General features: G+C 35.4%; 1 protein-coding gene across 1 annotated transcript in view; it reads right to left on the bottom strand.

Annotated features, from left to right (window-relative positions):
- The window catches only part of LOC145666717 (WD repeat-containing protein 54-like), a 32,846-nt gene extending 13,104 nt beyond the window's left edge, over positions 1-19,742 (bottom strand). The window contains exons 1-2 of the mRNA XM_081734237.1: positions 19,551-19,742; positions 7,520-7,738 (exon numbers count right to left, since the gene is read on the bottom strand). Of these exons, the coding sequence (XP_081590363.1) occupies positions 7,520-7,738 (219 nt within the window). The 5' untranslated portion in view covers positions 19,551-19,742. The remainder of the gene's footprint in view (positions 1-7,519; positions 7,739-19,550) is intronic.
- Between the last annotated feature and the right edge of the window lie 2,259 nt (positions 19,743-22,001).

The following is a 22,001-nucleotide window of genomic DNA, read 5'->3' as shown; positions in this document are numbered from 1 at the left end:
ATGCACGATTTTGACATATAGTAAACAGCAGACGAAGGCTCAAGTGGGAAATAATTATTGATAAATAACATAATTACTTTTTCCATTGTTCAAGCTTTGCTTTTAGCATACATAAATTTGATTTAACCTACTCGGTGAGCAGAACAATACGTTTATTGTAAAAAAAAAAAAAAAAAAAAAAAAAAAAAAAAAAAAAAAAAAAAAAAAAACGTGTCACAGTTTCGCCAACTATCTATCTACTTTGGCTTCATCAGACACTATGCGATGAAGCCAAATGAATAGCTGGCGGATCTGTTACAAGTTAATATTTTTTAAATATAATAAACGCATTGTTTTGCTTAGCGAGTAGATTAAATCAAACATAATTACATTTCGTTCAATTCCTTTGATTGCCTAATTATTTTCATCAAATGAAATTAATCTTTTCATTTCCTTTTGCAACAAAACTCTCTAATTACGTCTCCGTACCGACTTCGAAAAATCATTTACAGAAGACATGAGAAAGCTCATTTCAGGGAGCATAACATCATTTTTTATATATACTTTCGATTTTAAAACTGAAATTAAATCCAGAAATAGCTTGTACAGAAACTATTACTTAACATTAGACCAATAGTTAACAGTGTCTTCTCTAAAGGACAAGTGTCTTTTTAACTCCACTCCCTGGAGATATCCTTTACTTTCTAACAAATGGCTGACCCTGGATTTCCCAAATACAGCATAATACTACATCTTCCGAACGCAGAATAATCTCCACGCTACGTTCTGACTCCACCACCATTAACCAGCCGGCTCCAGCACACTGGTCGCCATGAATTCCTCAGAATATCTCCCGAAAGCTCCTAAACTCAACATCTACATAAATAAAAATGAAAGTGACTATGTTTGTGACTTACTAATTATTGAACCACCGAACCGATCTCGATCAAATTTTCAACATAGATGAGGTTTGGGCCTGGGATAGTTTTTTCATTTCATTTTGACGGTGCAACTTAGGTGAGGGCGAGTGGATACATATATAAATGATTGAAAATGATGGGTCGCTGAGATGAATAGTGACACTTCCTATGCTATTTAAATCCAAATTCAGACCCACAACTTGGGGGAGAGGGAGATATATAAAAATAATCGAAAATGACCGATATCAGAGAGCGCTTCAGTAGTTGCAAAAAGCGAATAACTATAACACTAACGGAACATATTACTAATTTTTCTTAGTTTAATCCAGCGACGCTAGTTCTTCCTAAAATCCATGAACCTGGCAACGTAAAAACACGGTTTCCAGTTGAAAGCCTTTTGTGGTTGCCATCTCTGCTTTCCTTGACTACTGGAACTAACTTCATATTTAGCTTTCCTGTCATATATCAAACAATTCTACCTTCTGTAGATGTAACTTCGTTATACAGCAATATTCCACTTCAAGTTCCTAAATCTCAACGCTATTGATGTATTCCCCCCCCCCCAAAAAAAAAAAAAAAAGTTTTAAAACATACAACTCCTAATCCAATTTGCCTTGCTTCTCCTAACAAAGAGCAATTTTACATTTGAAAATAACCATTGTCATCAAATCAAGAGCACTGCCATGAGGACTTACAATCTCTCCGATACACCAACCTGAAAAACAATAATCTACTCATCAACATTTCAACTTTTCCCCTTAATTTATATAATGCCCAACGAGCTACTACCACAGTTCCTAAACAAGAGCTACTCAGAAGGGTAGACCGAAAAAATTCGGAATTTCTTTTTTTTTCAAGTCGTAATACCTCGGAAAAGTTGGGAATTGGGGAGACTAAAAAGGAGTAAAGAAAAAAAGAAATAAAATCGGTTTATATCTTCCGGTCGTGCATGTGTTCTAAGGTTTGCCTAAATTTGGAAAAATTTACATTTTAACGATAATTTTTAACATTTTTCAATTAGCCTTTTCCCAAATATAATACCTCAAATTCTTATGTATTAGAACCACAGAAACTAATGTTTATTAAATCCATCAACTCCTTACGGTCGCATATTGCCTTTAAAGTTAATGAAATTTTGGAAAATAATTTGCAAATAAAGGTGGATCACAGTCCAAGGGGAAAAAATACTAACTACTTACATGTTTATCTTTTCTTTACTGAATATAAGTTTCAATGTTTAAAAAAAACAATTATTTTAAACCACTAGTAAGACAAAAAATTATCGTAGAAATGTGAATTTTTCCAAATTTTCGGCAAACTTTAGAGCATGTGCGCAACCGGATGATATAAACCGATTATATTTTTTTTCTTTATTTCTTTTTAGTCTCCCCAACTTTTCCGCGCTATTACGACTTGAAAAGGAAGAAAGAAAAAAAAAAATGATTTTTTTTCGGTTCACCCTACTACTCAATCAAACTCACCTGGTCCTTCTCCAATCATGCAGTCATCTTCATGTATATGTCTGACTAGAGAATGGATGTTTCTAAACACATTAAACCTGTCTACAGTATGCAGTAATTTTATTCAAACCAGTCATTACACTATACCAAACGTTCACTGTCTATTCTTTTCCATTCAGGGAAACCCTACCAGGGGCAGATCCAGGGGGTGGGACGATTGCCCCCCCAGAAGAGGAAACTTTTTATTTTATATATAAATAAAGCCCATCCCAGAGATTGGAACTTTAAAAGTAGCTCTAAGTAACAATATTACAACCCACCGCCCCCCCCCCCTTCAGAAGTCCGTCCCGGATCCGCCCCTGAACCCTACCTTTTCCGATCGATTGTCCAACAACTACCTCAAGATCCTCTCATTAGCACTCATCAAATATCTCAATCTTATCAGCAAACAAGTCACTCATGATTAAAGAAAGAAACGAAAGGAAATAATCCTGCCTCTATAACATCTTCTACTGCCAGCTTCCTTACTACCCATTGCCTACAGAAACTAATGAAATACCCACCACCTCATCTGAAACCTGAATCGTTTACCGAAGGTCTTCCCATCCCCAACTTCCCTACCCTCGTTTACTAGAAATGGTTCGCTGAAAGACATCGCACCTCCATTAAACAAATACTAGAAACCCAAATATAAAATTTGTCGTATATTCAATACCGTTTTGACCTTCCAACAATGCATTAAGAAGATAACACACATTTTACATCACTCCGGTATTCTTTAAATCTCATTTACATCCTTAAATGCACCCACTGTCCCACATTCTACATTGACAAAGCTGTAACTCCTTTTCCAATTCGCATCTAGAATCACCGACATTCCTGCAGTGCTTATTCTACATCTACCTCTCGAAGAGCACACAATTCATTACAGTGGTACATTTCACAACACTTTCTCGTAAGTATTCTCAAAACTCTTCCCTCTGATCTTCCATGTTCCTCAGAAAGAGGCGAAAAGACAATTAACTTACCATCTTATGTGCGAACCGCCCATATCTTAACCATCTAATATATAATACCCTACCACCTACCTCAATACACCATTTCCCCATACATTTTTTAAAAATATTTTCCAAGTTGTTTTCTACCTTTTACTTATTACTTTTTAACCATTATTATTAATTTATGTATTATGTTTCATTAATTTATATAGTGAATCATTTACAATTAGTGAAAACGTAATAATACATACATAAAATAATGGTTAAACATACATAAATTAATGGTTAAAAAGTAATACATAAAGTGTAGGTTATAATGTAGGATGCAAAGATGTATTGAGGTAGGGTATTATAGATGATAAGACATAAGCGGTTCGCATATAGGATGTTAATGTTAAGTGTCTTCCCATCTCTTTCTAAGGAATATAAAAGATCTGAGGGAAGTGCTTTGAGGACACTTACAAAGAAATGTGGTCAAATGTACTACTATAATGAATTTGTGCTCTTGGAGAGGTAGATGGGGAATACGAGCACTGAATATCGGTATAAATTTCATTCCTTTTTCTTACATTAATACAAAGGTTTCCCATTTATTAATGTTTTGATCTGCTGCACTCTCATCAACCCACCCTCCCTTAGGTTTATTCCCCCCCCTTCCTGGTGGCACTATCACGTAGTCATGTAACCTAGCATTCCAACACAGCGCCGACCTAATGTTTTATATTTATTCTCTGTCCTTTACTTTTTCTTCTTTCTTTCCTCCCTACAACATTTCTCCTTCCTATCCGATGAAACGAGCAGCGAAAATGCTTATAGTACTTTTTTGTGTGGGTAGTTGTTGTTTCAGTCTTCTGCTAAGTAAGTAATTTTTCATTCCGAACTCGGTATTTCTTTGTTCCAACAACACACACGCATGTTACAAAACAGCTTACTTCTAAGGTCACCACCGCTTATGTACAACTAGTAAAAGTATTGTTGAAATTCAATGAATATTTTACTGATATTGCAGGTAAAAGTAACACTTCAGATCGAAAATTACGAACATAATACTCCTGTTGCAACTGGAAATTCAACAGCCTTTGTTTAGAATTAATAACTGATTTATTCAGTGCTCTTACAGTAGATCAACTTGTATTCCATCGAATTGATTGATGTGTTAATGGAAATGTCAGCTCCGATGTTATTTGTCCCCGTCACGAAAAGGCCAATGACTGGAAAATCTTTCTCACTTAAAAAAAGAAACTCCCAGAATAAAAACAATGCTCAACAATTAAACTTGTAAAAAGTGTAACTTAATACAAGCTAAATGAAATAATAAAATAACACGACAAAGATTATTAGAAATCGCAAAAGCGCTATAAGATTAAATAAAACAGACAACATACAGGGTGTTTCAAAGTCCCCTGACATAGGGTAACTCAGTTATCAGAGGAACAAAATTTAAGAGGAAAAATCATCTCCAAATATGTTTTCAGTGTAAAGTAAAGGATTTTTTTTTTAATCGGACGAGCCGTTTGGGCTGTACACTCTTTATGCGTAAATGAAAATGCAACGTTGCCATTTACCTGGATCCACAACATAAGTGAATGAAGTTACAGTCATTTACGCTTGTGTGTCGATATGCAGCCCCCGTTTCAAACATGCCCTCATTCACCTTACTCTTACAAAATTTATCCACCTCCCGGTAAATGGCAACGTTGCATTTTCATTTAATATTGGGTGCATAAAGAGTATACAGACCAAACGGCGTCCGATTTAAAAAATTCCTTCACTTTAGATTTAAAAAATATCTTCCCTTTAGATTGAACTCATCATATTTGGAGACGGTTTCCCCTCTTACATTTTGTTGTTATTCTAATAATAGCAGAGTTACCCTGTCAGACGACTTCTAAGACATTCTGTATAAGTGACTACAAGAATAGGAATAATAATAATAATAATAATAATAATAATAATAATAATAATAATAATAATAATAATAATAATAATAATAATAATAATAATAATAATCAGCGGCGTCTCTAGAGTTCTATAACAGGAAAGTCACATCAGCAATAGCGGTGAAACTGACTTTGTACACACACCCTCCCCCGGTTTCGCAAAATCATTCCTGCACCAGGGTCCCTCACACCAGAGATGAGCGCTCTACCACTAAGCCACCGTGATCTCTTTCAATAGATTCTGCAAACTGGTCTCCGTTACATATTCATTAACATATATAGTTAAGAGTATAATTTGCAACGGATATACAAAATGAAGTAACAGTGAAAAGTTAGCTAGCTTCGTTTATAGTGTATTTACTTCTAAAATAAAGACACGATAACATTTCATGGTACATTGAAATAAATGTGCATTCAATTTCTACACAGAAAAAATAAGTTACGTAAACATACATTAGGTGTTATTAAGTTCCGGTAGATTCTTCTCGCCCTTGACATAATATGAGTCATTCTTTTGTGTATGTGCGAGAACCGAAAATCCATCCTACTTTGCTCGGTTGAGTGAATCACAGCCACAGAACTTAGGTTTCGTCCTATTTCCTCTTCTTCCCTGTTCTGTCTGTCGACCAAACCGGGTTCTTTATTCACGAAAAATGTGTGATTACATTGTACGTAAAGGCAAGCGTTCAAAGGGCTGCCTGCTGAGGCAGGCGATCACTTGAAAGAGGTAAGCCAGAACACTTGAAAAGAGAGTAACATCTAGCATAGTGACTTATACTATGTTGCCAAATTTCTCACAGACACCATTCACGGTTGCAAACTCTATTTTAAGATAACTAAATGTTTTCTTCGTATAAAGAATAAATGTCCATATTTTTTAAAATTATTTTTCTTCGCATTAATTGGGAAAGCACGTGACTTTGTGACTACATTATACAGCTGCCCCTAATAATAATAAAACATGCAAGACCTAAAAAAAAAAAAAAAAATGTTAACTATTTCAATCCCGCGAATAAATGCAAGAAAACGGTCAAAAGAAACAGGGGTATTCTCCAAAACCTGACCAAAACTATTAAGTAGTCCTAAACGTACTCTTGAGGTCTGAGCATTCCGTGTTTCATCGACAGAAAACAGTCAGCGATCATAAATAAATGTAACAAATACTATAACCTTAGATATGTCCTACGTTATGCATAGGATAGCATACTGTCACAGCGGTTATAATATATAACAAAAGTGACCAGAGCACTAAATATACATTAATAATGCTTGTGTAACAGTTTCGACAATGTAACATCGCCGAAATTGATATACAAATATTATTAATATATATAACTAGTGCTTTGGTCAGTTTCCTTTATTAATCCTGTGGAATTTTTTCAAAGCTATAATGGACAATACATACACATGTTACATATGTATACACAATGAATACACATATGTAACATTCATCTTTTTAAAGATTAAATATAGACCTTAGTCGGTTTCAAAATTCCTTTCTATATTTTTGTGTTATCTCCAGTAACGCTGTTTTACATGGTAACTGGAACTACTGATAACTATAAACGATGTAGAAAGGTTTTATTCGTGTAAGATCTGGGACAAAACATAAAATTTAAAGAAATACTACAAAATAAAATCAATGAAGAACTATAATAAAAATAATCTATACACACGTGCAAGGAAATTCCATCCTCAAATCAGTGCAAGTGCAACCATATATACAACAAAAGGTGGAATGTTCTGAAAAAATAAAATAAAAATAGCAAATAAAGCTCATGCAAAAATAAGCCACATAAAATAAAAGAAATAAAATAAACGAAAATATATAATTATGAAATTCATATGATAAATAACGACAGTAGACATACAAACGAAACAAAATATAAAGAAAAACAATTAGACGCCTAAAATGGTCACCTAGCTTTTACAGAACCTATACATAATTATTCAGGCTAATGATACCGATACGTTTCATTAAAGATTGCAAAGTGACTATCATATGCATGATTTAAATGTTGATTTACAACAAAAGCATCAGCTAAAGGACAACTCTCCTTTTCAGAAAGGTAGGTTCTAAAATATAAATATTGATCTTCCCCCTTTAAATACACTTCCAACATAAGTTATCTTTCCTACTGAAATTTCCATATAGTTATAAAGGAAATTCAAACTTAGGAAACTACTGTGAACGAAATGGATTTTTAATAGTTAACGCTTACCTGTGTTACTGAGGCAGGGCATAGACTGGTCCTTCCCACACATGTTACTTGTTTTGATCTAAGTTCAGGGTTGGAAACTGGAATTATATTAATTTGATCTCGATGTATAACAGCAATATGTGAAGCCCCTCTTTCACTGTTTGAAAAATTTACGGCTAAATTATTTGCAACTGCTGAAGCGCTGGATGCCAGCGTTAGAGTTCGCTCTCTATCATACATCTGAAAAAAAAAAAAAAAAAGTATAAAATTAAGAGTTTTAAGAGAAGTGTTTTAGATCTCATTCCTGAAATTAATAAATTTCTTATTATAATATATTCGGTAGGTTCGCGTAATATTTAATACTGTAAACTCTAAAGAAACAAAGAATAGTCCGTCTTCGAGATTGATGTAACAAGGATTCTAAACTGTTCTCGTACTATAGAGCGCCTCACCCTTAGATTGCAGTACAGGAATAAATGGCAATCCTTTTCCTTATGCCCATTGTTGCCAAACTTAGCCTGAATTTTAGATAGTTTTTTTTTTTTTTTTTTTTTTTTTTTTTTTTTTTTTTTTGCTAGATATGGATAGATTATTGTAGAACATTGTATTCTCTATCAAATAATCTGTTTTTCTCATATCAAGAATTAAAATAAATTGAAATACTGAAATTTTGCTAACGGCAAATTCTAACTTCGCGTTAAATATATCATGTCATAAGTTTGGAACTATAAGAGATGCGAAGTTGAAACTTATACAGCTATTAACACCATATTTGGTGCCAATGTTGGAAAAGTTTGCATTCAAAAAAACTTTTTGAACTTTAAAATAAAAAATAAAATTTAAGAGAAAGTGCGTATACTATTGCAATGCAATATCTAAAAAGTTGACCAGTGAGAAACTTTTTTATTTTTCAGGTTTGATGGGGTTAGATGGGAGAAAAATATTGAAACTATTTTTAAAATAATTCGCAGGTCGATACTTTTCTTTCTTTAGATTTTATGATTTTTAGAGTTAAGAGTCAACTTATCAAAGCGCGCGCATCTGATCAAAAGAAAGGCAGTGACAAATCTTGCCGATGCTATTTTCCTTATAATGCTTGTTTTAAAGTTACTGATGTAGTGTGTTGTGCTATATCGATAAGTATTCACTGTTGATGCTATGCGAGCACGAATCCAATGCTTAACGGAAGCATAATCGGAAAATAGAATCCTGAACCACACCTACCTATATATATAAGATTAACATTCAGACATCGGGAGCGTATTGTTCGTATTTTCTCTCTTCCAAGAAAGACAAATTTCAATCGCGAATGAAGTAAGTACACTTGAATCAGGATTCAAGTAATTCAAAAGTGAAAATGAAATGAAATCTTTGAGTTTTACGTCCCACGATTATGCCGGTTAGGCTAAAGGAGACGGTGATGATGAGTAATGAAGAAATGGTGGAATGAAGAAAGTGGGAGGAAACGGGAGAACCCCGAGAAAACCCACGCACACGATGTTTGTCCACCACGAAGTTCACTTGGAGGGGGCTGGGATCGAACCCGGGACCCCAAGCACCATAGGTGAACGCTCTACCACTAAGCCACCGCGGCCCCTCAAGTAATTCAGTTAGCAATAACATAAATCACAAAAATGCAGTTGGTACTCAAACAAAACAAACTGTTTCTTCAGAAAATCAATATCTATGGAAGAGAAAAAAACAGACCAATGTCTGTTAGTAATAAAACTCCTCACTCCTGGTGACAAAAAGTTATTAGTTTTTGTAATTGATTCATTTACAGTTTGCACGTAGTCCCTAATGTTGTTTCGAATGCAGACAATTTTGACAATAAAAGTTGGTTTCGTTTGTAATTACACTTCACTTATTTACTTTGAATACGCAGATGAAGATGGAAAAAGCGTTCATAACAAATAACTTCATGAGCTCACAAAGCAGAATGAAAAGGCTCTTTGTTCTTTTCCCTGATGTTTCTTCAGGAAGCATGAAAGAAACGAAATATATTTTCGGAGGGTTTGATAATTCTGTTTGGTTTTGTTTTTACGCTTAACGATCTGTATCTTGTTGGCTGTCATTATACCTGATTTAAAGTCACAGCTTGTGCGTTTGTTTGTAACAGATACAATAGGGTTTCTTTTCATTCTTCTTCTGTTTCCATACTGACATTGTGTGTCTGAGGGCCGGATTAAGGGAGGACTTAGGGGTGATATAGCCCCGGGCCTCCAGTCTTACCAAAATCTCAACTGACTATCTAAAGAGAATCATGTACATACAATCATCATCATAAAATAAAATATGACCAAGAATATGAAACATATTTCCTTAACTTTCCTACTGTACTTTAAGCGAAGTCAGCAGGGGACTTTTTTTTTTAAGCACCCGGCCTTCCAGAGGGGTTAATCTAGCCCTGTGTGTCTGAGATGTCAGAAGTGAGTATAGAAAGCAGGGAGGTTTAGTTCCTATTCACTATTACATTTGCCATCATCATCATCATAGGTGTTCTGCCATTATTGTCACGTCACTTGCTTGAACTGAGAAGCTTTCATGATCCACAGTCTTCCGTTAATCTCTCCGTCTTCACATCTGATTTTTCTAGTTTGATATCGTCCAGTAATTGTAGTCTCCTTTGTCCCCTCCCTCTTTTTCCTACTACAATACCCTCTAGCACGTTGCTCATGATACAGTTCCTTCTTAGCCAATGTCCCAACCAGGTTGGTTCTTTTCGTCTTCTTAATAATATCTAAAATTGTTCTTTTGTCCCCCACGATTTCTAATACTCTCTCATTCGTTTTCCGTTTGACCCAACAAATTCTCTCCATTTTCTCCACACCCACATTTCGAAAGCTTCCAGTCCATTTTTTGCGTAATGACCATGTTTCTGACCCTTGCAGTACAACACTCCACACGAAACATTTTATGAATCTTTTTCCCAACTCTTCATTCAAGGTCCCACAAAACAGACTTTCCTTCCTCCTAAAGGCTTCTTTGGCTATTCCTATCCTTGCTTTTATTTCACGTTTACATTTACATGCTCTTCGGGTTTTCAGCTACAGACTGAATACATGGAAGGGATTTCACCTTTAAGTGGAAGCAGCGAAAGTGATTAAAAGGTATTTAGCATACGTTCTTTTCTTCTTCTTTTATTGTAAATTTACAAATCTTTCGTTAATATTCACAAATGGATTTATAATTTCTATTATAAAGCGATGTTTCATTTAGACCTTCTGGTATTTGTTAAGATATCATACGTAGAGACACGATTTTTTGGTGACACGCGAAAACGCGAAATGTATCAGTTTTATATGAAAATGTGTATCTAAAATATATATTTTCCACTATTTATTAGACCATATAACGCTCGCGATTAAACGCGAAATTCCGTCGAATTAGCGAAATTTGCAACAAGTCTCGATATTCCACGAAATTTACGCAAAAGTGACAATTTTTCGACGCTTTTACGATTTATTCATTACCATTATTTGGCAATTACTAACAACGTGATGAAAATTCCCATTTTTGAGAGAATAGACCACCATGAATTTTTGAAATTTTACATGCAGTTACACAATGAGCTCCAAACTTTATCTACTGGTGAAGTGGATAGTGTGGAAGGAGTGTTAGATGAGTATTCAGAAATCGCTGCAAAGTGTCTCCAACTAATGCACTTATCAGTTTCGATTGTTGATGTGAAGAGGGCTCTCTCTTCTTACAATGACATACTTACCGGCAAAAGAACAAATTCAACATCAGAAAGCATTGAAACAATGCTTACGTGTTACTTGCGTAAGTAAACTGTGAACACTGTTATTTTTTCCAGTAAGGTTCTCTCTGTGTCTGTTTATTTTTTCTTTAAATGATACTTTTATTCAATGAGGATGCTTAATGTTATTTTTTTAAAAACTCAAATATTGTTTAATATAGTCATGCATGAGTGGAAATTAAGGTGAAATAAAAGGTAACTAATTGTAACTGCCAAGGAAAATAGTGTTCTTATATTGAATTTTTATTCATCGACTTTATCCCGCTTTACGCGTATTTTTATAACGAAATTACGAATTCTTACTTACCAGAAAATCGTGCATCTAATCATACGTTGTTCCGCGGGGAAAATCGGATCTAAACCGTCGGAAGTAGGGAGCAGCCGCCTTCACACGATGTAACTTTTGTTTGACGAACGGGATTGGATTTGCGGATATTTTGCATACACAGACGAATGAGCGTTTTCGTACGTCATATTTTCTCATCACTAATGACTGTCATTCTACTCCAGTTTTCACTCTTATTCAACTTCCAGTAGCAGTATCTTACCCATTGCTATTCCTTAGTTTGCCACACAATCGGTACACGAAATTTCTGTGTGAAGCTGTTTAGCCTGTCATTTACATGAATCATATGTTTTCTATTCGTTTCATATGTTCTCTCGATTTCGTATTGCTTCCATCCAAATTTTATTGCAACGATTTATAAACCATCATAAAAGGAAATCTCTAACACACAATTATTAGACTATTGTTTCGTACCCTCCAATTCACCATTCCAAATGAATTTGCGCAAATGGTATGGCAAAAGCGATGAAAATATATAAATTTAAGAAAGGCTTTATTTACAGATTCAGTCACTCTTTCTGTCTTTCTTGTTCTTTCTTCAGAAGAAAACATACGGCGAAAGAAATGTAGCAACAGCGCGCTCCATTTACTCTGTACTGCAATCTAAGAGTGAGATGCTCTATAGGTGGAAACATTTGAAATATCTTTTTAATCTTTTTCATAAATACCATTGGCTTCTCCCTATTCTGTCAAACGGCCAGGTCATATATTTTTTATATCTTCTAATGAGTTCGACGTAACACATTCAGATTTGCAAAGAATGATGTCATTTGCCCAAGTCATCAGAAGTTACAAAAGTTATGCTAGTCTAGATTTCATATATATATATATTTTTTTTTTCATAGATGCGTGCTTGTATTGGGCCAGATTACTTAGAACTAGCTGATGCGCATGCGTGACTAACGATATTTCGTGTCATTCTGTCAATAAACAATCATGAACGTACGTCGTGGAGTTATACTTTTATTTATTTATTTATTTATTTTACAATTGGTTTAATCTTGTGATAATGACCTTTTCGTCACAGAACATAAAAATTAGCTTCTCATACAGCCTGATTGGCTTCTGTTTCTACACATTTCCCTCTTTAACGACTTGTACCGCTAAACAGATTACTTCATGAAGCATCAAAATCAAGGAAAGAGAAGCGCCAGATGCGTCTAAGTTAGACATTTTTCTACTCTGACGCGTGCGTGGCGTGCTAACTACATGTGCAATTTCATTGGTTACTTAGTAAAATCGCTCGCATCTAATGGAAGTAAAGGACAGATGAAAACGCTCCCTTATTTATTTTAATCAGAATCATTATTAAATGCGAAGTGGCATAAATATATAAGCTACTGAACTTCTAATAAGAAATGTTGCAGGAATCATATCTTTCTTTCAATTGTCGGATTTACTAATTTAAAATGCTTAAGAGCTATTTTAATATAATGAAACATCATTATTGTTGCGTTTTACATTTTTCAATTTCTTTTCCTGACAAAAAGGTAGAATTGACACAAAATTTAGCTTAATTTTTTGGGGGGGGAGGGACTTTTTTTTTTTTAAACAGTTTTGTTTCGTTTAATGTCTGACGTTTATGCACCGAGGCTAAAGGAGACGGTGAAAATGAAATGGAAGATAATGGCAGAATGAAGAAACTGGGAGAAAACAAAATAACTCCGAGAACACAACACATGGAGTTTGTCCACTACAAAGTCCAGGGACCTCACGCACCAGATATAGGTGTAACAAACAAATCATTATATGTTTTGTAAAGCTTCTTCTCATCGTGTTTGTATGTTTATTTGAGTACTAATTACAGTTACTTGCTGAAGGACTACAGAAAATAAATTATCTGTTTTCCTTTCAAAAATATAGTTTTAAAAGCCAGCTTAAAAAGAAAGAAAAGTAACTCGTCTTATGTGAAGCACAATTTATTCACGTTTTACTTTATTTTCTGCTCGGTTGTAATATTGGCATTACAAGTAATTGTGATTTTACTTTGTTTCCTGAAATATAGTTTCCTCTCAACCTCCTGTGCAAAAGACGGATCGGATGAATCACATTTTATACCAGAAAACAGCAGAATGTTTTCAAATAATTCTTGCTTTTACCCCGGTGACTTTAATGGTTTTTCTTTCTCATAAACTACTCCTTATATTTGGAAAATGAAATATTCCAGTTTAACGTCCCACGTTATGCCCTTTAGATTAAGGGAGCTGGATGATCAAGGATGATGATGGAAGAATTGGTGGAAAAATGAAAGGAAATCTTTAAGTTTAACGTCCCACGGTTATGCCGATTAGGCTAAAGGAGACGGTGATAATGAGAAATGAGTGAAATGGTGGAATGAAGAAGGTGGGAGGAAACGGGAGAACCCCGAGAAAACCCACGAGCTCGGTGTTTGTTCACCACAAAGTCTACACGGCGCGAGCTGGGATCGAACCAGGATCCCCAAGCACCGAAGGTGAACGCTCTACCACTGAGCCACCGCGCCCCCAAGAATTGGTGGAATTTAATATGGGAGAAAACGGGAGTACTCCGAGAAAACCCATGGACATGATGTTGTTCACCACAAACTTACTTGTCCGGGAATCGAACCAGGGACCCAATACCTTGTTGAGTCACCGTGCCCCCTCCCCTTCCTTAGACTCCAAAGAAGATAACTAAACAAAGGTATGTTTTGAGAACACTCAAAATGGCAAAGAAACGATTAGCAAGTTGCGTGAAGCAGAAGGTTAATCATTGTAGTCTGTTTGTAGTTACGATATTTTCTCTAATTCTATCACTCATTTAATTATTCTAGATTAAAAATATAGCTAATATATAATATTTGTAATATAAAATTACCATATACGTACTGCAATATTATCGTTCAATTTCCACCCCTGACTACAGCAAGAATGCAGGGAAAAAGAGCAGGACCTAAAGGGAATTCGTAAGGATCTAGGGTCATTTTGGGGACTTAGTTTCTGAAAGGCAGTCCTACTTTTTGTGATCCAAACTGTAGAATCCATACGTTTTAAGTTAAATGAACTGACAGGAATAAGGATAACGTCGTTGGTGTGGGAAAAGGATGACGTATTGGTGAGATTTCTGGTCAAGACATATATTTTCACTCCCAAAATTATGTTGAAAAATGAAATCTTTGAGTTTTACGTACCACGGTTATGCCGGTTAGGCTAAAGGAGACGGTGATGATGAGTAATGAATGAAATGGTGGAATGAAGAATGTGGGAGGAAACGGGAGAACCCCGAGAAAGCCCACGCACACGGTGTTTGTCCACCACAAAGTTCACTTGGCGGGGGCTGGGATCGAACCCGGGACCCCAAGCACCAGAGGTGAACGCTCTACCATTGAGCCACCGCGGCCGCCCCAAAAATTATGTTGTATGCAACAATGCATTAAAGAATATAAATACATAAAAAACCGGGACAGGACGTTTGGGCGCGAGGTATATAGTAAAAATCACAATTTACGACATATAAAGTAAGCTAGGCACTGAAAACTAAGCGCGAATCAAGATATGTATATATATACATTTTTAACACTTCTATCTTTATCTCATCTCATTTATCTGTATATTTTCTATCTCTATCTTATTTATTCATCTAAATTAAATAGCTTAATGCGTTTGTGGCATTTGTTGCCTAACCTCGTTATGGATTGATTTTTCGCTTGTTCACGATTCTTGTAATTCAACATGTTGATCTAATTTTTGTATTATATAAGAAAGCTAGGAAATGAAGGAATCAGACGAACTGTTAATAATTTTGTTAATGTTAATTAAAACATATTGATTTAATTTTTGTATTTTTTTAAAAATTAATAAACACATACTTATGAATATTAAAATTTGTTTTCTTTCGTATTACGTTTGACAAACTCTTCTCTTCCTTAAGTTCAATAAAGAACTACCAATAAAAGATTTCCGCGCACTCGAGTTGAGGGAAAGATGTTTATACAGGGTGTCTAAGACATTGAGTTTAGGAACTGCAGTATGCCGTATTTCTGGTATCACTTTTTTTTTTTATTAACATTACAATATAAAAATCAACACTTAACACACTTTTTTTTTCGTCCCATGGCAAGTATTTAATCCGCATTAAAGAAAGTGGCGAAAGGAAAAAAAGAACGATTTCAAAGTGAAAAATAATAGTTAAGTGTACATATATTGATCATGGAATAGGCTCACTATGTATGTAATGTAGTCAATCATATCTAGTCTGGTCTACTTACCTTTGGCTTGAAAAGTTATCAAATAAAAAGCACACTTAACTTTGGTTGAAACTTAAATTTACAAAATTTAATTGTTAATTAAGTTTTTAGAATTTTGAAATTTCAGTATTTCATGTATGTAGAACAAACTCCAGTATAATTCAAGGACTTCCACTACAGTAGACACCTTGTGATATCTTTATTCGAACTTAGTATTCAGCGCGTAATATAATGACTTTTTAATTTAACTCGCGCCCAAACAGCGGGGCCCAACGTTCGTGCCCAAACATCACGTACCGTAAAAAAACTTTTTCCTAACAGGCCTTATTTTAGATTTGTTGTCATTTGGCTAAGCCATACTTCCAAAATATGTTCCAGTAATTGAAGGGCTCGAAACGGGTCACTTTACAGTAACTTAGTTACTTTTACTATGTGCAATTAGGGCCTACTAGAAGGTTATATCTTGTATCCATAAATTACTATTTGTTATATGTTTAAATATAAATTATGGTATTGTACTTATTCCATTCAATCTTTCAACAAAATTTATTTTGCGTTTTTCTCACAAATCACGTTAACAACGATTATGCTCCGAGTCACCAGCCACAGTGCTGCTCGATGTACCGCATTTTATAGATTAAACCCCTGAAAATAAGCCCTAATGCCACTTTAGCGAAAAAAAGGGAATATATATGTGTATATGTTTTTTTTTTTTTTTTTTTTTTTTTTTAACCTTATCTTACTTTCAGGAAATACAATATATGCAATGAATTACCTTTAAAACGACGTTATATTACATTATAGTAATTAGAGCTGAGGGAGACACTTCCTTTCGTTTTTGTATTTAGTGCAAATCTATCACCCTGTACTACTTGAAAAGCATCATATTAAAAGTGCTTAAGGAAACCTATTCCGAAGTTCATGATTATACAGCACATTACAGAATCGAGTCTCGAAAGCATAATGTAAAATATTTTAAATTTTAAAGGCGTTTCTGAACTATGTAACATTCCATCATATCAAAGTACCGACAAACAGACTATTATTTTTGGAGGAAAAAAAAAAAAAACTCCAACTACTACTTATAGTAACAACAATACCTCCTCATGACTTAGTTTAAACCCAACCTATTATGTACAAATAACAGTGATTCTATTCCTCCAATTCCACATCAGGGGGCGCGGTGGCTCAGTGGTAGAGCATTCACCTCCGGTGCTTGGGGTCTCTGGTTCGATCCCAGCTCGAGCCGTGTGGACTTTGTGGTGGACAAACACCCTTCTCGTGGGTTTTCTCGGGGTTCTCTCGTTTTCTCCCACTTCCTTCATTCCACCATCTCACTCATCTCTCAGCATCACCGTCTCCTTTAGCCTAATCGGCATAAACGTGGGACGTAAAACTTACAGATTTCATTTCATTTTTTCCAATTCCACATCCTTCTCACTTGTTCTACTCAAAGTGCACTCTTACCGCAGTTTGTTTATAAATTAAACCGTTCAGATGAATACGAGCTGAGCATGAAGATATTTTTGTTTTCAACAAAATTATCTCTTACTAACCAAGAAACCTTTTCTTTATTAACAACTTTCACCTTTTGATATGCTATATGCAGAAATTTCTTTCGTATTTCATATAAAGTGTGACAATCTGAGTAATACAAGGTAGGCAAGCAGCGTCACGACAGACGCAATTTGTAGTTACTGTTATTATTGATAGAAGACGGACAAAAAATTGCTTTACAAACTAAGCACACAAGATCATGATTTTAAAAGACCTACACATAGCTCTGTGGATTTCGCAACAGTACTTTCAATATTTTGTATGTGGAACATAATGCTAAATCTTGACAAAATCTATAAATATTACTTGCACGTGACCATTCGCAAGTTTACATACTGCCTTGATATAGCAAAGTCCCTCCTTTACTTGCTAATCAGCTTACAGCATGTTGTTTTCTGTTCGTATTTCATTACTATTAGACTTTCAGGAAGTTGAATGAAAAATCCTTTTTTTAACACATCACTTTCTCTTCACTCACTGACATTCATGAGTTTATGTTTAAAGAAGATGTGAAATGTTTAGATGAAGGTAAGTGCTAATTGAAAACACCTAACTTAGTATTACCACAACTTAGCGAAATTGTGGTGCTGGTTTACTTTCGGCGCACCACATTTTTGAAGAAAATAAGTGAGTGCATATGAAAAATGATTGTATTAGAAACTATTTTGGGCATTAGTGCTGTATCGCCTGACCAATTTGAAAAGCGATAAAAAGTACGAAAATGTACTGCATTTGGTTATATTTGTTTGGATTATATTAAGTGACGTCAGAATACGTTACATTACGCGTGCAGTTTTACTATATCGATCCATAGTATAAGTAGTAGTAAGAGCGGGTTAGAAGCCCCGCAGGGGTTAGTTGGGTTCGGCAACGTTCTAGAACACAGGTCCCTATTCCATTTAGCTGTAATAAAGACAGAAAACAACGTGCACTGCGGGGCTCTAACCCGCCTTCACTCGCTGACGCTCTCGCTCGGTAATACTATGTGAATTAAATATTAAATTTTGGCACAGAAAAGAACCAACCTAGCTACTAACCTATATGGGGGGACCTGTGTTCTAGAACCTTCCCGTTGGGTTCTGTTCTCGACATGAAATGGACAAATTAAAGACTTGCCCAAATTTGTCTTGTCCCTTTTACAATCTATGGATATGTATAGTAAAACAAGTGCACCTCTCCGTGAAATAGTCCATCCGCCTCCGCATACAGTGCCGCTTATAACATCAATAGCAACCAAAAAATACAACCATTTTCTTAACTTTTAGCGAAATTGTGGTCCCCTTACCTGACTTTCATTCATTCTTCCTCACAAACTTAAATAAATTCTCCAACTGACCCAGTAAATTTCCTAAAATTGGTCCGGCGATACAGCAGTTAATCCCTATTTTGGACCGGTGCTGTGTTTCTGCACAGTGTACAGAAGCTGTATTTTATGTTTACAAGTGGAGCGTTACTAGTGTGAAACGACAAGTGCTATTGAAACTCGTATCACTGCCAAAACCCACTTGCTCTCAGTACCCTCGTTTATGCGGATCCCCACCTCCACTGACGCGCCTGCTCCCTTCGGACGCATCATCTCGTTAATGGTCAGGCTCTCCCGCTTTGCTCTACACTGACTCTGTTAGATAACATTCGTGCTTTTTAGTGGCTTGTTAAGTTTTTTGCACTAGTTTTTATGCATACATCAGGACGCCGTATTTATACGGAAATCGTAAAGGAATTGTAATTTTTGAATTTTTGAACCCTTGAATTTTAGCTATGTGATGGGAGATATTTGCATGTCGCCCAGCGCAAACCATTTTGAAAACAATAAGAAGGTAATTAATGAAAGAATTCTAATTTTTCAATAGTTATTTAGAGTGGTACGCCAAAAGTAATGCTGCACGGAAATTGTAACTTTTTTTTTCGATTCGACTAAACATGTAGGTCTATTGATGTACGAAATTTCCAATCTTAGGATCCTTTTCGAAACTAGTACCAATGATTCAAAGTCACACTCCAAAATTAATACCGAAAAATCACACCTTAACCCTATCTCTCTGAATTATTTACATACACCCTTCGCTTTTTTTAAACACTGACTTAACTGCCTTGCTAAATTTGTTATTTCTGTAGAAAATTACATCTCCATAGGAAAAAAAAAATTAAAAAATATTGCAAATTGATTAGAAAAGTAGCTATTTACCTTGCCCTATTTATTAATTTCGTTACACTGAATTAAATCACATTCAAAATTAAATCGCAGTTTATACACATTTAGGATCCGCAATATCCTTTTGAGAATCTCTTAAATATCGCTATTTTAAACATAACAAGATAATTTGTTCTTAGCGAACAAATAACACGGACTGTGATATTATTTTGTTTGTTACCATGTAAACAATCAGTGTTGCCATTTCCAATATATATGATGACTAGAAAAAGGTTTTCAGAACTTTTTCATTATGTCGTTCGCAAGAATATACTCAGTGCCATATATATGCATGGCCAGGACCGGATTAACCCATCTGGATGCCCCGGCCTAGAAAAAATATGTGGCTCCTATTGACTTCGCCTAATACTTTTCTGTGAAAGTACAGTAGGATAGTTAAGGGAATATGTTTCATATTTTTGGTCATATTTTATTTTATGATGACGATTGTATCTTTATGATTCCTTTTAAATAGCCAGTTTAGATTTTGATCATCGTAGAGGCTCCTTGTCTACCTAGAGGCCCGCCCACCTAAGCCGGCCCTGCGCATGAAGCAACATGATCCACGACTTGAAGCTTATAAACTTGTCGGGCCATTTTTGGATCAAAAGATCCAATCACAAAAAATCTTCTAGGCCTAATATTTGGAGAACTACATATAATGTAGCCGAACCCAAACTACCAGCATCAGTTAATTCAGTATGATGTACTTATTCCGTAGAAAATACGACAACTCGATTTAGGGATCTTTCAAAAATTTTCTGGCCCCTGATCCAATTGGAGTGTAGCCAATCCCAAACTATCAGTTAAGTCACAAGTAAAGGGTCTAAAAGGATGAATTGAGTTGCGGGATGTGCCATAGTGCGACTGATATAGGATGTGAAAATATGTATATGTGCAAAGTTATAGCAGCGGATGGGAGGGTATGCTATGCTATTGAAATACATCAAATAAACTTTTGAACCGTGAAAAGTGAAAGATAGACAATACAAACGGTGGTACCGGTAGTTGCACATATTAGCAAAAGAAGTATGGGCGGAGTGGGTCACTAACCTCCACTGCCATCTTGAAATCCGCCATTTTGAAATATGTGATATTTTTTGAGGGGAACGGACAGAATGGCAGGAGGACAAAATGGCAGGGGACATAATGGCAGGAGAGGAGGACAAAATGGCAGAGAACGAAATGACAGGGTACAAAATGATAAAGGACAAAATGGCAGGAGGACACAAAGGCAGAATGTATAATTTGAACTCTCGGGTTTTAAACTATTTTGTTTCTTACTTGGTAAATGAAGATTTCAACATAAATTTTCAATTTATTCATTATGTTCCAAAATTCAAACTGCTAATAATATTTCAATCCTGAGAATTCTGATGTAAGAATTAAGATAGTGCCACCAAGATTTCCGCCGGAAGTTTGGAATGCTCATGAGGCAACTCTGCCTAACAATCCTCGCACATATAACTTATGTGAGGGGTGGAATCATAAGTTTTTCCATTTGGTTGGAGACAACCACCCAACGGTATGAAAACTCATACAAAGCCTCCAGAAAGAAAATTCCACCGTTCATTCTACCATTTCCTAGTGTGAAAGAGGACAATACCCCGTCAAGAAAACTAGAAAGGTTTATGTTGATCTGCAGCATAGATTGAGGAACCTATGTGTGGTCTGTGGATTATGACACAATCAAAAGATCTCTTGAGGAATTCTTGCGAGAATTGATCACAACTTGAAACTAACGACAATGTAAGTAGCTAGCCATTCTTATGACTGCAAATTGTTTTGTAATCTTTTTTACGGTATATTTTGTTATATAAAATTAACACCAATGTAATTATTAGTCATTCGTACAACTGCAGAATGTTTTTATATTATGTTCTAGTATATGTGTTATAAGATGTTAACGACCTGGTATCAGGCCGGTAGCCAGCCCAAAAATGTAGGGGGGGGGGTCGGCTGAAGTTAGAGGGGGCGATTCAACCATATTTTAGTTCATCATATTATAGTTCATTTTGCAAGCCTACCGTGAAAATTTTAGATGACTGCAAAAATTTAGGGGGGCCCGGCCCCCTAGAACCCCTGAATACGGGCCTGCCTGGTATATAGTTAGTAATTCTTACGATTGCAAAGTGTGTTTATAGTTTATATTATGATATATTTTGTTATATAAAATTAAGGACTATGTTTTAGTCATTCTTACGAGCGCAGAGGGTTTTTACTAGTGCTGTCAAAACCGGCTTTTGAAAAAACCGAAAATCACTTTTGTAGTTTCGGTTTTGAAAACCGCAGTAGTTGTTTTTACAGTGTATTCTAGGATATGTGTTATAGGATGTTCACGACACAGTAAGTAACTAGTCATTCTTACGACTGCAAAGTGTGTTTATAGTCTATATTACGATATATCCTATCCTAACTATATATAATAAACTACATGAGCTGACA

The sequence above is a fragment of the Thermobia domestica genome, chromosome 12 (genome assembly GCF_964235325.1).
Source record: "Thermobia domestica chromosome 12, izTheDome1.hap1.1, whole genome shotgun sequence".
NCBI classification, from domain to species: domain Eukaryota; kingdom Metazoa; phylum Arthropoda; class Insecta; order Zygentoma; family Lepismatidae; genus Thermobia; species Thermobia domestica.
This window is presented reverse-complemented; position numbering and strand designations above follow the sequence as displayed.